Source organism: Erythrolamprus reginae, chromosome 9 (genome assembly GCF_031021105.1).
Source record: "Erythrolamprus reginae isolate rEryReg1 chromosome 9, rEryReg1.hap1, whole genome shotgun sequence".
Classification (NCBI taxonomy): domain Eukaryota; kingdom Metazoa; phylum Chordata; class Lepidosauria; order Squamata; family Dipsadidae; genus Erythrolamprus; species Erythrolamprus reginae.
In genome coordinates this window covers 24,210,322-24,227,593 of record NC_091958.1, presented here as the reverse complement: position 1 = coordinate 24,227,593, position 17,272 = coordinate 24,210,322, and the positions used below count along the sequence as shown (strand labels likewise).

Sequence of the window (17,272 nt, the reverse complement as noted above, 5' to 3'; positions counted from 1 at the left end):
TTTTTCCCCGCTTTGAAACTAAACCAGAGCAAAGTGTGTTTCACTTTGTGAAAGAAGGACTGTGAATTGCCTCACAGCTGCAAGCTAAGTATCACAGGACTGATAAGGGACTTGTACAAATTACCAGTTTGTTTGGAGACGAGTGCTCTTTGCTATACAAAAAGAGCGCTTAGTTTATTTGAATTTTCATTATAAAGAACATTGTTTTGAATTTTCAAACGTGTGTGTGTCTGAAATTTGTACCTGTGAATTTTTGGGAGAAGTCTACCAGAGAGCCCGACAGAACAGTAGGAAGGGAAAGAGATAGAAAAAGACCACTGAAAGCTTTACAACATTGATCGCGAATTTTTATTTTTTTTCCTTTTTTTAAAACAATAGAAACAAAGAGGCTGAGGAGCTCTGAGCAAAATTGAACCACAAAAGAGTCTGTATTTTTTTTGGTTGCCCTCCAAAGTTTAAACAGCGCTGAAAAGTAAGGCTTTGCAAAGGGTATATCGAAATAAATTATCTTTATTTAAACACTGTCCAGTTTTCTTATACGGTATTCACCTTTAAACGTCCTAAACATCTAGCAGCGAAATAAATTCTGTTTTGTTTCTGGAGTTGGTTTTTTCTTCTTCTTCCATTAATACTGGGCTCCTTCTGGATACCGAGGGTGCTGCGGAAACACTTAAAAATTGCTTGCCTCGTGTTGCAAACATAGTTATGGTGCCAAAAACCTAAGAAGCTTCTGACAGAATTATTAGCAATTTAAGGATTTGAGAACTGCTGGAACATAACTAGCTGCATACCAAACAGCTCTCAAGTCTTATTAAACCTGTACATCTTATCAAGCTAATGTTATTGCAAAATGTACACTTTAAAAAAAATAGATTTTTGCGTGCTGCCCCGCCTGTCGTAAGGAAATGCCATCTTCTGAACGTCAGCAGGGGGTTCTCTCAATTTACCTGCAAGTTGAATTCTCTTTCCTTCGTCCTGCATGCCTTCCTGAAACGTTGCACCAAAATGCAACTTATAGCTTCCTTGTGACTGGGCTTTCTAATGCCAGCCACAGTTACAATTGAATTTTTCTCGCCAGCCTCTCAGGAAAAGCAACCCAGAGATGACCAAAACTTCCTACACGAGGAAAGGAGGAAGTTTGAACACCTGGCTTCCAGGTTGCTTGGAAACTGCAGCAAAACTTTTGCTCCGATGCAACTCCTGCAGATTAACACGTACCGCTTCCCTGCCCCCAAACTGTAGAAATGTCACATTTACCCAAACAATGCTGCAATATGTTTGGGATGGAAAAAAAAACACCCAAACCAGTTTGCTTAGAGATGGGAGAGGAGGAGGAGGAAAAAGGAGGAGGAGAAGAAGATGGAGAAGAGGAGGTGGAGAAGGAAAGGAGGAGAAGAAAGGAGAAAGGAAGAGAGGAGAAGGAGGTGAAGAAGGAGAGGAGCAGAAGAAGAAACAGGAGAAGAGGAGGAAGGAGGAGGAGGAGACAACAAGGGTGGAATGACAATTTCTTTTTCTTTTTTTAAAAAATAACCTTTTACTTCTCTCCCTTATTCTACTACTCCTCAAAATACCTTCGCAGGGAAGTCATATTGGCAAGGGACTGTCACTCACACTGTCCACAAACAGGCAGTTCCTCCCCCCTCTTGCAACACAGAGTAAGCTTTGAAAAGTTTGAGTCCCGAAGAGGGGTGGGTGGGTGTAGAAATTAGGCACCCCCTGAAAAAAAAAAAAGAGAGAGAGGAAAAACCTAACCTGGGTGGGGGGGGAAATATCCATAAACCCGAGACAAAAGGCGAAGTGGTCAGCCGTCCGAACACTTATGAGCAATCGCATGCTTTTTTTTTGTTTGCTTTTTTCTCGAGAGCGGAGATGCTGCCCGACCTGATCCCTGGTCCTCAGAGCTGTGGGGTTTTGTTTTTTCTGAGCTTGCAGGAGATCCCAGTGAGGAGAGCACGGGACTATATCGAGGGGGGGAAGGAACAGCGGACCCAGAAGCGTTAGGACGGATGGTGTTTCTGTAGCCTTCGCTCAGCGGCGGCAGCCAACATCCTGCGTCGTAGCATGATGGGGTCGGAGGCTGCGCCTTCCTCCTGGGAGGGAAAGTCTTCCGTGGGATCATCGAAGCTTTTGTTGAGGTAGCGCCTGGAAAAAGAGGAAGAGATTTGTGATGATAGTTACTGTATTTTTTTTTAAAGAAAGAACAACGCCACTGCACAAATGTGTCTACAAGTAGCAGTCACAAAGGAAAAATTTAGACATGGGAGAATATATAAAAACAAGCAAACATACAAATGTATCATTTTTGCATTAGATCTTAATATAATAAAAAGGGGGAAAGTAAAAAGGAAGAGTTGAAGAAGAGAAAAAGAAGGAGATGTAGAGGAGTGAAGAAAAAAGAGAAGAAGAAGAAATGGAAAGCAGCTGTACATGTATACAACAGGGACAGGTCAACCTCTTTGTTGACTTCCGTTTCTCACAGCCATTATAGTCTTATTGCATTTCGGTTGATTATTGAAGTTTTTGTGGTCACAGGTTTGTATAGGAGAAAATTCAGTTTCTAAGATTAAAACTTTATCCTGTTAGAATTGTCTAGAAAATCATTTCTGTACAGTTTCAACATCGTGTGTAAAAGTTTCTAAGTTCTTTTATCATTCAGTCAGGTTTTGAGATTCTTTTTCTGGTCTAGCCAGGTGAACCGTTTCTCCCAGGCTTTGTAGAATTGTGATTCTTCTTTGTCTTAGAGTTGCCGCATTTTTCGAGTATAAGATGCACCCGTTTCTTCCCTAGAAGAAACATCCAATCCAAGAGGATGGAAATTAGGGTGCATCTTATACTCTGAATGTAGCTTTTTAGAAGCTTTTAAAAAGCCCTGACGAAGGGAAAAAATCAATCACCCATTCTACATCAGCCATACCAAGTCCCTCTACCCAGAGATCCCTTGACGATATGATACCTAGAGAGAGGTCTAATTCTTATAAAGATCTCCAAGCTACGCTGCTTCAAATGCAGGAGCTAATGTTGAAAAACCATCAGGATATTAAAAAAGAATTAGGTGAGGTGAGGAGCGATACATCCGAACTAAAAGAGTGGATGCAGAACATGGACAAAAAACACGAGGCTTTTCAACAACAAATGACTAAACAAGAACAGAGGATACAGGTCTTAGAAGACAAAATAGACCATGAACACAAACAAATGGAAGACCTGACAGATAAATTAATACACGCCAATAAAGATCTAGAGAACACTGTAATTCAATTAGAGAGCGAAAAAGCTAACCAATATCTCAGATTTCAAAATCTCAGGGAGGAAAAAAGCGAAGACCTACCTGATATTATGGCCGATATCCTTTCAAAGGCCCTGGGCATTGAAAAAGATACAATGCTAAACGAAATCGATGAAGCCTATCGTATAAATACTAACTACGCTAGACGCCATAACCTCCCCAAAGAAGTTCATATCAAATTTATCAAAAAATCAGTCAGGGATGAAATCCTTCATAGAGCCCGGGAAGATCCTATAGAGCACAAGGGGAGACAACTGGTAGTATTAAAACAGGTCCCAAAACATGTCAGAGACCTTCGCAGGCCATACACCTTTCTGTCAGCAAAACTAACCAGACACAATATAAATTTTAGATGGCTGGTCCCAGAAGGTATGCTTGTGACCTGGCAAGATAGGAAATTAAAAATAGACTCTGTCGAAAAAGCCGAAGAATTTTTCGAAAAAAATTTCTCTACTGATCGAACTTCTGAAACACAAGACGATACCGGAACAGCGACCCTCCCTTCCACCAGTGTACAACTTATAGAACAGAGCCCTACAAGTTTAGAAAGAACTCAGGCTACTGATAAACTAACGTTAGGCAATAATGGTTATACAGGATATCCAAAAGAAACTAGAAGTACAAGGGCAACAAGACCCAAGTACAGATAACTTAAATCTGGCACAAGAAAAGTTAAACAAAGGAATTGAACTATATTCAATTAATATAAATGGTCTAAATGCGCCAAAAAAGAGAAGCCAAACTTTAAATAAAATTGCTAAATTAAACTTCGACATTATTGCAATGCAAGAAGTCCACATCAAAAATAAATTTGAGTATCTACTCAAAAGAAATAAACTTGGGAATCTGTTCACATCACTTGCCGGGGAAAAAAAGAGAGGTGTAATATGTTATATTAATCCTAATATTCAAGCTGAATTGAAATATAAAGATAGAGAAGGTAGAATCTTAATTATAGAACTTACTATAGAAAAGGATAAAATAACTTTAATAAATATTTATGCCCCGAATGTAGGTCAAGAAAATTTTTATAAAAAACTATTAATCACCATCCGAGAACATTGCACTGATAATATCTGCTTATTAGGCGACTTTAATGGCATAACCAATAATGATATGGACTATAAGAATGATAAAAAGACCAAACAAAAGAAAAGAATATTACCTAAAACCTTTTTTGATCTAATCAAAGAACTAAAATTGAAAGACAGCTGGAGGGAGAGAAACCCCAAACTTAAAAAATTTACCTTTTATTCTGATAGGCATCAATCGTGGTCAAGATTGGATATGATCTGGACAACAACAAAAATTAACACCAAAATTCATTCGATAGATATAGAATCTAATTACATTTCAGACCATAGTGCGCTTAAAGTCTGTTGGAAAGGAAATAAACAGAGTTATAGATGGTCGCTTCAGAAATCTATTTTAAATCAGGAAGATTTTAAGCAAAAACTTAAAACTGAAATGAATTATTTCTTCCAAGAAAACCTAAAAGACGACACTAGCCTTCAAAATGTCTGGGACACTGCCAAAGCTGTTATTAGAGGGATAGCTATTTCATTCATGACTAGAGAATTTAATCAAAAAAAACAGAAGTTAGCTAATTTAGAAGAAGAGTACAGGGCCTTAGAAGAAGAACTTCAGAACTTCCCCACTAAAAAAGAAATCAAACAAAGTATGCTACAAATTAAACACCAACTAAACATAATTGACCAACAAAACTGGGCACAACAAATAAAAAGAACTAACCAATATAATTTTGTGAATGCCAACAAACCTAGCAAATGGCTAGCCAATAAACTCAGGAAGCAAAATGAAAAGAAACTTATAAACTGTCTAAAAGACAAAAATGGGGAACCATGCCATGACCTGGAAAGGAAAAAAACGATTGCTAGCGATTTTTTTAGTAAACTCTATGAATATTCTGAAACTATACTAAATAATACGCATGATACAAAAATTCAAGAAATCCTAGAGCAGGCTAAACTCCCTAAAGTACCGCAAGAAATGGTCAATATAATCAATAAACCGATCACAGAAATAGAATTAAAAGAGGCAATAAAAAGTCAAAAAAACAACAAAGCACCAGGTCCGGATGGACTCCCCACAGAACTTTATAAAGATCTTCCCAAAGAAATGGAAAAAGTCTTTTTAGAGACGTTAAATGATGCTCTAGATAGTGGCAAAATCCCAAATTCATGGACAGAAGCAAACCTAGCGTTAATCTCAAAAAAAGACACAGATCAGACTGATATAGCTAATTACCGCCCGATTTCTCTTTTAAATGCCGATTACAAAATTTTCACCTCTATCTTAGCGAACAGAATTAAAGGTTTTTTAAATCATTTTATACATCCAGATCAGAACGGTTTTCTCCCCGGGAGACAGCTAAAGAATAATATTAGAATCGTGCTTGACACGCTCGAATATTACGAAGCCCATAATGAGAAACAAGTGGCGTTAATATTTCTTGACGCCCAGAAGGCCTTCGACAATGTGTCTTGGAAATTTATGTTAAAACAGCTTGAATATATGGAATTTGGCTCCAAATTTATCAACGCAATAAAAGCAATTTACTCTATTCAATCGGCATATATAATTCTCAATGGGGATACATCAACTAAAATCTCTTTATACAAAGGCACAAGGCAAGGGTGTCCATTGTCCCCTTTACTATTCATATTAACACTTGAAGTACTAACAAGAATAATTAGAGACAAAGAAGACATATGGGGTCTAAACTGTAAGAAAGAAATTTATAAACTCCAAGCTTTCGCTGATGACCTGGTATTCATCTTAGAAGATCCTTTAAATTCAGGTCCTAAACTATTAGAAGTTCTAGAAGAATACGGTACAGTGGCAGGTCTCAAAATAAACAAAACCAAAACCCAAATTTTAACAAAAAACATGCGACAAACACAAAAAGATATCTTATCTGCCAAAATGGACATGCAAATTGTCACAAAAATTAAATATCTTGGTATCAATCTGACAAATAGAGTGTCAAGCTTAAAAGCAAATAACTATGATACATTATTGGACAAGATAAAAAAAGACTTGTCAAAATGGAGGAATTTACAACTATCTTTTCTGGGGAGAATCGCAGCCATTAAAATGAACACTTTGCCCAAAATATTGTTTTTATTTCAAACTATCCCTATACAAGTAAAACAGGATTTTTTTACTAATTTGACTAAAATAACCAACAATTTTATCTGGCAAAACAAGCGGCCCCGAATTCGACTAAAATACCTACAAGGAAAAAAAGATGAGGGCGGTTTGGCACTTCCAAATTGGAAGGACTACTACACTGCTGCATTGCTAGATTGGACAAGAGACTGGATGAGTCTAACAAACACTAGACTTCTTAAATTAGAAGGCCACGACCTCCATGCAGGATGGCATTACTATCTCTGGGACGAAAAGTCTTCAACCCACAAATACTTCTCCAACCACCTGATTAGAAAATCGTTAATTGGCACCTGGAAAAAAACTAAAACGAAATTATACAAAGGAATTCCCATGTGGTATGCTCCTTTAGAAGCCTATGTACATCCCAATTTACATAAGAGAAATAATATATTAAGATATAAAGATATCTTAAACCCAAACGGGACAATCAAAACAAGATTAGAACTTGAAAACTTGGGCCAAAAAGTGGAATGGTGGGAATACCTCCAGATCCAGTCTAAATTTAACAAAGACAAAAATAATTTCGGGATTACCAAAAATGCTTTGTTAGATAAGCTATGTATAGGCCCCCAAGATAAGATAATCAAAAATTTTTATGGCTATTTAAACTACAACGACTTGGACACCTTTAACCAAAAACCCAATGTTAAGAAATGGAACCGCGACCTTAAAAAAGAGATAACAGAGGAGGAATGGCAAATAATTTGGACAAAGAACTATAAACTGACTATTGCCACCTCATATAAAGAAAACCTGGTCAAAATGTTTTACCGTTGGCATATTACCCCAGTTAAATTAACCAAAGTGAACAACAAACTTTCACCAATCTGTTGGAAATGTCAACAAGAATTGGGTACCTACTTTCATCTATGGTGGGAATGCAATAAAGCCAAAACCTATTGGGAAATGATTGGAAATTGGATAGAAGAAATATTAAACTTGACGCTTGATAAGACCCCTGAATGTTTTCTACTAGGTATAGTTAGGCAAAAATTGTCGAAACCCCAAGCTCATCTAATCATCCACTTAACTACCGCAGCAAGACTAACTTACGCGCAGTGGTGGAAAAATGAAGACCTTCCCCCAAATGAAGCAATATTAAGGAAAATAATGTACTGCGCAGAAATGTCAAAACTGACCCTATTAGTCAGGAACGAACCGTTAGATACGTTTAACAACTGCTGGGACCCTCTCTATAAATGGATAGGTAGCAACAGAGAGACCAATAGGCTTTAAGGGAAAAAAAAAAAAAAAAAAAAAATGAACTGACACAATTCCGGTATAAAGGACTTTATTATCTAATATTATTACACGAGACTGTATATGTATTTAATTATGTAAACTTACCATTATTACTGATAACTTCTTAACAAGATTTGTAAACGCAACACTGGTATTTATCATTTTTGATAATCTAGCCGAAATATGTTACTGAGCAATAATATCTTGACCTAATTTTCGTTTTCAACTCAACCCCCCTGCTTATTCGCCGATATTGTTACCAGTTTTGTTTTTGTTTGTATGTTGTGTTTTTTGTTTTTTGTCTTCTTTCATTGTACCATATGCTGTATATATGATGTATATGTTTACATTTTAATAATAAAATATTTAAATTAAAAAGCCCTGACGAGGTGCTAAGAGTGAAGCGATATTCCCCATTTCGTCTGCTGCTCCCTCTGAAAATTATTATTATTTCAGTAGTACCTCTAGATACGAGTTTAATTCATTCCAGAACGGAGCTCGTATGTTGATCAACTCGTATCTAGAACAAATGGCTTTAGACTTTGTTTTTCCCCGCCGAGATAACCAGAAGCAAGGATTCTTGCGCCACCTAGTGGAAGCTCGGCTCGTATCCTGAATTTGAGCTCGGGTGTGGAACAGAAATTTCGCTCCCGTCGTGGCTCGTAACTTGGAATACTCGCATGTGGAGCAGCTCGTATCTAGAGGTACTACTGTATTATTATTATTATTATTATTATTATTATTATTATTATTATTATTTTATTATTATTTATTAGATTTGTATGCCGCCCCTCTCCGTAGATCAGCTGTCCTTTAGAAGCTTCATGAAGCAGTTATAGCACAGGTGGGCTGCTAAGGGGGAACGGTGACATGTGCTCGCCCCCGTGGCTCTGAGTACTAGCGGAGTCCAGCACGATTTTACTACTGCACCCGTGCAGGGAGCAAACTCTCATGCGGAGCGGCCAGTGCGCCCATGCTTTGGCGTGGTTTTTCACTTCTGTGCACGCGGCTAAAAATTGCTAAATCGTGAGATTTTGCTTCCTGCGCAGAATGTGCATGAAAAAGACACAAAGCTACACACACAGCTCAACTTTCACTACTGGTGTGGCATCCTTACCTGTACCAGGAGGACCCCGATACTGGTAGTATCCAAATATCAAAGCGTACCGCTACTCTTCACTCCCTGTCTTCCAAACCTGAGATTGGCTAAATCTTCTCACTGGATCTTTCAGGAAACGCTCAGTAAGTGTTGTGTCCTGCTAAACGCATCTTGGTTCCTGCGCTCTCCAACAGGTAGGGGAACCATGGGACAGGAAATATCACAACTGCCCAGAGCCTCCTCCAGACACACACCTGCGTGCTTGCTGCAACAGGTCTTCCTTCCTCTGGACCAACATCCGCTGCCTCTCGTCTGCTGACTTGGAGAAGCGACTGCCCCTCACTTCGAAGCCCTCCGTCTCGGCTGCTTCTGCTTCCATTTCATTCAACTCCACCGTGTCTTCCAGCCTTGAGCTCAGCTCAAGCGGTATCCTTTCCGTCTGCCAGGCAGGATGACCGGGGGGTGAGGGGAGAGAGAAAGAAGGCCCATTTGCAGTTGTTCATTGATTAATTAATTAATTCGGTCAATACATTTATTATGGCAATCGCCACAGAGCACGAAAGGAAGAAAATTGGCAATGGGTGGAAACCATCCTAAAAGGTTGTAAAATTGGGCATCCCTGGCACCGAAGTAATTGATTCCGTCAATAGATAGCAATAGCACTTAGACTTATATACCACTTCATAGTGCTTTTACAGCCCTCTCTTAGCGGTTTACAGAGTGAGCCTCTTGCCCCCAACAATTTTGGATCCTCATTTTACCAACCTTGAAAGGATGGAAGGCTGAGTCAACCTTGAGCCAGTCAGGATCGAACTGTTGTCAGTTGTCAGAATTAGTCTGCAATACTGCATTCTGACCACTGAGCCACCACAGCTCTGATGTTAGCAATCAATTTACTAATCGATTCTCCTTGGCTGTAATAAAAGAATCCTTTCCTCTGAGTCCAACTCCACAGTCTTTACAATTGTCTTCAGAGCAATGCAGGTAGTCCTCAACTTATTATACCAATCAGGACCCCGGCGGATTGTTAAGTGAATCGCTCCCCTAATTTTATGACCCCCTTTGGCCATGTTTGCTAAGCAAATGGCTGTGATTGTTAAGTGAACCATGAAGTCATTAAGTGAAGCCATCTTCCACCACCATCCCATTGTTAAGAATGAAGTATTGCAAGCTACTTCTGCTGATCACCCTCTGCCAGCAGTTTGGCAGATTGAATCTCAGTAGGCTCAAGTTTGATTCAGCCTTCCATCCTTCCAAGGTTGGTAAAATGAGTAGTGTTGGGCGAACCCAACGAAGTTCAGGTTTTGGTTCGGCACCCAAATTTTTAAAAAAGTTCGGGTTCGGCACCCGAACCTGAGCCCGAACTTTTGCCGAACTTCTTGGTTCGGCGCTCCGGGAAGCTCCAGGAAGCGCCGCCACCCAGCTGTCACCTTCAGAAAGAGTCGGGGCGCTTCCCGGCACTCTCCCGAACCCGAACTTTGCCAAACTTCCAGGTTCAGCGTTCGGGAGACCGCTGAGAAGCGCCCGGCTCTTTCTGAAGGTGACAGCTGGGTGGCGGCACTTCCCAGAACAGCCGAGGAGCTGTCGGCCGGTTGGGAGGCACAAAAGGAGGTGGGGAATCCCACAAGGGAATTCCAGAGGCGGAGCTTTGACGTCAAAGCTCCGCCCCTGGAATCTCCTCGTGGGATTCCCCACCTCCTTTTTCGCCTCCCGACTGGTTGACAGCTCCCCGGCTGTTTCGGAAAGTGACAGCTGGGCAGCGGGGCTTCCTGGCGCTCACCCAACCCCAAACTTTTGCAGAACTTTCGCAAAAAATTCGGGTTTGGGTACGGTTTACCGAACCACACAAAGTTCGGTACGAGCCCGAACTTTGCAGGTTTGGTTCGCCCAACACTAAAAATGAGGACTCAGATTATTGGGGGCAATATGTTATTTATTTTATAATCATCATCATCATCATCATTAATTAATATATACTGCTTCGCAGTGCTTTATAGCCCACTCTAAGCAGTTTACAGAAGCAGCCTATTGCTCCCAGCAATCTGGGTCCTCATTTCACCAACCTCAGAAGGATGGAAAGCTGACTCAACCTTGAGCCGTTCAATTCTGCTCACAGTCGGTAGAAATAGCCTGCAATACTGCATTCTGACCAATATGCCACCACGGCTCTTTATGATTAATTCATTCCTTTTTCACATTACCTCCATGTCTTCCTCAGCATCTTCTTGATCGGTATTCTGCCTTTCCAGAGGACTGTTCAATGCTGGCCGGATACTGTCAGAACGCTGCGCATGTTTTTAAAAAAAATAGAATTAACTGATATATAAATTGAAGACAAGAACAAGGGGGCACAATCTGAGGTTAGTTGGGGGAAAGATCAGCAGCAACGTGACAAAATATGATTTTACTGAAAGAGTAGTAGATGCTTGGAACAAACTTCCAGCAGACATGATTGTTAAATCCACAGTAACTGAATTTAAACAGGAAGGGCAGACTAGATGGACCAAGAGGTCTTTTTTCTGCCGTCAATCTTTTATGTTTCTATGATAAGGAAAACATGAAACTTCCTTTGCGTAAGCATTTTATATTGTATTATAGATCCTGCTGAAACTCCCATTTCAAGGCCAAGGGACATACCTACTGATTATTTCTTTAATTCAAATTTTATTAGCTTATTAGAATAAGAAACACAAAGAAAAATGAAAATAGGAAACTATGAGAGGGAAAAGGGAAGAAAAGGAAATGTAGGTAAAAGGGGGAAAGGAAAATATTTGACTTCCAACTCTTTTCAACTCTTTTCAGCAGAGTAAAAGATAATATGCAGCCTCAAATTTTTGCTTTTACACAGGAATATTTTAGCTATTTCTATAACAACTAACCTATATAATCAGGAAAACCCCAAATCCGTTTCATTTTTTTCCCCATCTCAAGCTCAAAATCCAGAAGTGGTTTCCGAGTGAAAACAAAATTAGATATTTTCTTGACTTTAAATAAAGCAGTCAATTTAACCATTTCTAATTTTTTCCTTGTTCTGGAAAGTAATAAATATTTGTTTTTTCATTTATTAATCTTTATCAGCTATAAAGTAGATTAAAGTAGATTAATGTCATGTCAAAACCTGAAAGCCTGTAAATACCATCTTCCTCCTTCTACATCCATCCATCGACCTATCCATCATCTTTGTTGATAGATATATCATCTATCTATCTATCATCTATATCTACATCTACACCTATATCATCCATCCATCCATCCATCCATCCATCCATCCATCTATCTATCTATCTATAATTCAGGAATACTGTGTGCCTTCTGCACCATAGATATTTTTAAACATTAGCTGAATGGAAACTACACTCTCTGAATTCCCAGTCCCCTTTGTAAGGATTGTTCAGAGAAAACCCATGGAAGGTCTTTAAATGCCTGTGTGGCAGTGGTGAAATCCAATTTTTTTTACTACCGATTTTGTGGGTGTGGCTTGGTGGGCATGGCAGGGGAACGGTACTGCAAAATCCCCATTCCCACCTTTCTCCAGGGGAAGGTTTCTGCTACCAGTTCTCTAGAACCTGCTGGATTTCACCCCTACTGTGTGGCTTTGACCAAGTAGACCAGACAAGAGACCAGGCAAATTAATGCTATCTTATTGAAAGGCTACATTAACAGAACCATGCAAGTCTGAAAGTACTAATCTTCCACTGTCTCTTGTAGAGCCTGAGAAACTGGCAAAGATCCCTTCTGAGCCTCTTGCTCCATTCACTATTCAGCTGCAAGCTATACTCTCTCCTATCTGTTTCATAGGCAGCATCTCTTTGCCACATACCATTACATTATGTCACATATCTCTATGGTACCTTCTTATGTGGTTATCACACACATCTATCTGCCAGTTAAACAAGTTAAAACAAATAAAACAGATGGGCACATAAAAATTTGAAGAGATCAATTCACATAATCATCTTCCTTTGAAAAGAATATCTGCCAGTTATGTAATTATTTGGTTCCCTATGTCTTTTGGACAAAAAATGTATTGTCTTGAAACTTTAAGGCAATCCATTTGTTGTCCAAAAGACATAGGGAACCAAATCATTACATAGCTGCCAGATATTCTTTTCAAAGGAAGATGATTTTGTGAATTGATCTCTTCAAATTTTTATGTGTCCTTCTTATAAAATCAATTTCATGTCCATGATGATGGGAAGTAATCAGGTTTTTTGGGCAAGGTCCTCGACTGCAGAATAATCTTAACAGTAATTTGCATGCTACTCCAAAACCCCAATCCATTGTTCTTTTAATGAGAGCCAACAATGTTCAGAGTTGCTTAGGTGGAGTAGACAGAACACCACAAAGCTCATCCCCCACAACTCTACCACACAAAACATCTCCAAATGGGTAAAGTAGACCACATAGGCTTTTAAAGACTTTCCATGGTTTTTTTCAGAATGACCCTTAAAAAAGGAACTGGGAATTCAGAAATTAATCCAGCTAATTTTTCAAAATATCTATGGCATAGAATGGATATAGTACTCCTGAATTATATATATATTGTATTTTGAAAGGGAGAGAGAGAGAGAGAGAGAAGAGTGGATTAGATAGGTAGACAGGTAGATTAAACAGATGGTGTATGTGTGATAGAAACAGATAATAGAGATGGATGGTGGATACTGGATGGATGGATGGATGGAAGGACAGAAAAAAGAAAGAAAAAAGAAAAAGAGAGGGAGAAAAGGAAGTTAATAGAGAGAGAGATGGATGGAAGGAAGGAAGGAAGGAAGGAAGGAAGGAAGGAAGGAAGGAAGGGAAGCTAGGGGAGAGAGAAGAGTAGATATCGATGGAGAGAGAAAGAGACAGAGACAGATAGGGGACAGAGAGATAAATGGATGAAAGAGATGGATGATAGATACATGATGACAGATGGATGGATGGATAGATAAACAGAGGGGGAGGGAAGGAGGGAGGGAGAACACAAGTATCTTGCCCAGTTCATATTACATTGGACCCACCTGTGTTGGGAAAGGCACCTGGATGCGTCCCTCTAGAATATTATCAGTAGTTATTTCTACCGAGCGAGTCAGCTGCAGGTCCTGGAGAATGAGGTGGTAAGGAACCTGGGGAAACATCTCCTGGATTTGATGGGCCTAGGAAAACCATGCAAAAATGCTTGGTGCTCAAGAATTAAACCAGCTACAAAATCTCCAACCATTCATATTGGCATTTATTTATTTTTTCTTTAAAGAAATAGAAATGCAAATGGAGCATATTTAAAAACAAAACAAAACCAAGGAGGAACCTGGACACTTTTGAGTGAAGAAGCAGCAGCATGAATTTTGAGTGGTAATCTGAGGCCGCTCTGAAACATAGCAAGGGCCTGGAGGAACCACCATGCATTATGTAAGATAACAGTTCCTTGACTTACAACAGTTCATTTAATGACCGTTCAAGGTTATAATGGCATTGAAAAAAAGGCTTACGACATTTTTCCTCACCCTTACGACCGCTGCTGCATCATTACGATCGTGTGATCAAAATTTGATTCGTATTTATGATGGTTGCAGAGTCCCGGGATCATGGGATCAACTTCTACGATCGTCTGACAAGCAAAGTCAATTTGGGAAGCCAGATTCCCTTAACAGTCATGCTGCCAACTTAATTAACTGCATTGATTCATTTGTGACACTTGCGGGAAAGGTTGCAGAATTGTCTCAATTAATTACATAACTTTTTGGCTCAGAGTGCTTCTAAGGGATTTGCTACCACTTTTATGTTTGTGTATATTTACCTATATATAAACCAATGTTAAGTATCTAAAGGCGCTGTGTGCTGTGTGTTGCTCTTGGATTTATCTCATAAGACTAGACATACTGCCTAAACCTGACACTCACCATGGCATTGAGCTGAGAGTTGCTGGCCTGAGAGATCCCAAGGAGGTTGGTGGTGTGCATCACTTCGACTGAAAAGCTGGGGAGCCAGCTAGCAATGCGAGACCCTGGAAAATAGAAGAGGAGAGGAGAGGAGAAAAGAGGAAAGGGAAAAGAGAAAAGAGAAAAAAGAGAAGATTGGAGCTGTTATCTCAGTCAAAATAAGGCATATTCCAACTTATTATTATTATGTCAATACAACACAGCAAACGAGATCACTATGCTGGATTTCGTATTTCATCACCAGTCGGGCACTTCCCAAGCACCTAGGACTGCGTGATGTAGCGGCGAATTATGTTTGCCGATCCCAGTAAAGCGGCCTTTTGCAATTGACAGATGGAGATTTTGTCAATTCCAATGGTTTTCATATGTCCACTGAAATCTGCTTCTTCTTCATATTATTATTATTATTATTATTATTATTATTATTATTATTATTATATTTAAATTTATAGGCCACCCTTCTCCTTGCAGACTCAGGGCGGCTTACAGCAATAAAAACATAATACAAAATTTAAAATTTACCCCAATACATAATAACAACACTAAAATGTTTATCCCAATAAAACAACAGACAACCAACATACTAATGGCCCCATCCCGGCCAGTGCCCAAAGTTGTCTCCACAGAAACCCACAGTGGCCGAAGGGAGTGACTTTTACAACCCATGAAATTGCTTCGGTAGGAAATGTGACTGATGACATATATTTGGAGGAGGGGGAAACAGGGTCAGAAGCAAAGGGTAATTAACTGAGGCCAGAGTTGGCTCTACTTGGTCTGCGTTAGTATGAAGCTCCTAATAAATAACTGGATTTCTTTTGAAGCTTGGCTTGAGGCTCATGATTTAATTAGGGCCTCTGTCAGAACACAGATGGGAGAATATTCCAAAGGATGGGACAACTTATTACTAAGATGCTATCTTCAAGGGGGAGGAAGGGAGAAAGGAGAGAGACAGAGAGAAAGCGGGAGGGAGGGAAAAGAGATGGTTGAATGGGAAAAAAGTAGGGAAAAATAATGGATGGATGGAAAAAGGGAGGGAGGGGGAGGAAGGAGGGAGGGAGGAAGGAAGGAAGGAAGGAAGGAAGGAAGGAAGGAAGGAAGGAAGGAAGGAAGGAAGGAAGGAAGATTTGTAGCTCAGGATTGAGATGATGGGATCCTAGGTGCTCTTTGAACTTGGCTGTTTCCTTGTAGATGTTTCGGACATTTCATCACTCAAATTGAACCAACGATGTTACCTTTTTGGGGTAAAATAATGTCTGAAAGGAAACAACCAAGCTCAGAGAGTACTAAGAACCCCCGCAAATAAATAAATAAATATATAAATCGCATGGACCAAATATTTGTACGTCAATTCCTCTCAACTCTTCAGCAGACGTAAGTAGAGCAGGACCAGGCAAGTTGCTGAACCTTCCCAATGGCGCAGTTATTCCAGGCTAGGGAAGATGCCGGAGGACTTGAACTCACCGTCGAAGTGGAAGAAGTGATTGTGCTGGTTGAGATGAGGTCTTCCTTCGGCTGCTGCCACAGGGGGCAGGTTTTCATCCAGGTTTGCTCTTGGGTGACCCTCCGGAGCTTGCTGGTTGTCTGCAATATTCAGTGACATCCTGCAGGTCGGGCAGGAGGTGTCTTGCTCAAGCCAGGAGCGCAGGCATGAGCTAAGAATAACGAGAGAAAGGGATTAGAGAAACCATTTTTCTGAGTAATATGAGGACCCAGATTGGTGGGGGCAAGAAGCTGACTCTGTAAACCGTTTAGAGAGGGCTGTAAAGCACCGTGAAGCCGTATACAAGTCTAAGTACTATTGCTATTGTCCGTCCGTCCTTCCTTCCTTCCTTCCTTCCATCCATCCATCCATCCATCCATCCAGTATTGCAAACTGACTATGCCCACTGCCAACAATTCGATTCAATCTCTAATACATTTCTAATATATTTCTCAAGATGGTCAAATTGAACACGGTAGACTTCAACTCCTAGAATCCATTGCTGGCTGGGGAATTGCGGAAGTTGAATTCCATCCAACTTCAAGTGGTCAAGCTTGAGAAAGGTTGACTCAGCCTTCCATCCTTCCAAGATGGGTAAAATTGAGGCCCCAGATTGTTGTGGGCAATAGGCTGACAGTGTAAACTGCTTAGAGAGAGCTGTAAAGAACTATGAAGCGGTATATTATGCTATTGCTATTGTCCTTCCTTCCTTCCTTCCTTCCTTCCTTCCCTCCCTCCCTCCCTCCTTCCGTCATTCCTTCCTTCCTCCCTCCCTCCCTCCCTCCTATCCATCCATCCAGTATTGCAAGCTGACTATGCCCACTGCCAACAGTTCGATCCTGACCAGCTCAAGGTTGACTCAGCTTTTCATCCTTCTGATGTGGGTAAAACGAAGACCCAAATTGTTGGGGGGCAAGAGGCTGACTCCGTAAACCACTTAGAGAGGGCTGGAAAGCACAATGAAGTAGTATATAAGTGCTGTTGCTACTGAGAAACACTGGTGTAAAGAAAATGTTATTTTTACCCTCTTTCCTCCCTTGCTCCCTCCCATC

General features: G+C 40.2%; 1 protein-coding gene across 1 annotated transcript in view; it reads right to left on the bottom strand.

Annotated features, from left to right (window-relative positions):
• Positions 1–325: 325 nt before the first annotated feature.
• Positions 326–17,272, bottom strand: part of AMFR (autocrine motility factor receptor) — a 49,301-nt gene continuing 32,354 nt past the window's right edge. Inside the window, exons 9-14 of the mRNA XM_070760502.1 lie at positions 16,202–16,392; positions 14,702–14,805; positions 13,823–13,957; positions 11,024–11,107; positions 9,077–9,261; positions 326–2,142 (exon numbers count right to left, since the gene is read on the bottom strand). Coding sequence (XP_070616603.1) covers positions 1,998–2,142; positions 9,077–9,261; positions 11,024–11,107; positions 13,823–13,957; positions 14,702–14,805; positions 16,202–16,392 — 844 coding nt within the window. The 3' untranslated portion in view covers positions 326–1,997. The remainder of the gene's footprint in view (positions 2,143–9,076; positions 9,262–11,023; positions 11,108–13,822; positions 13,958–14,701; positions 14,806–16,201; positions 16,393–17,272) is intronic.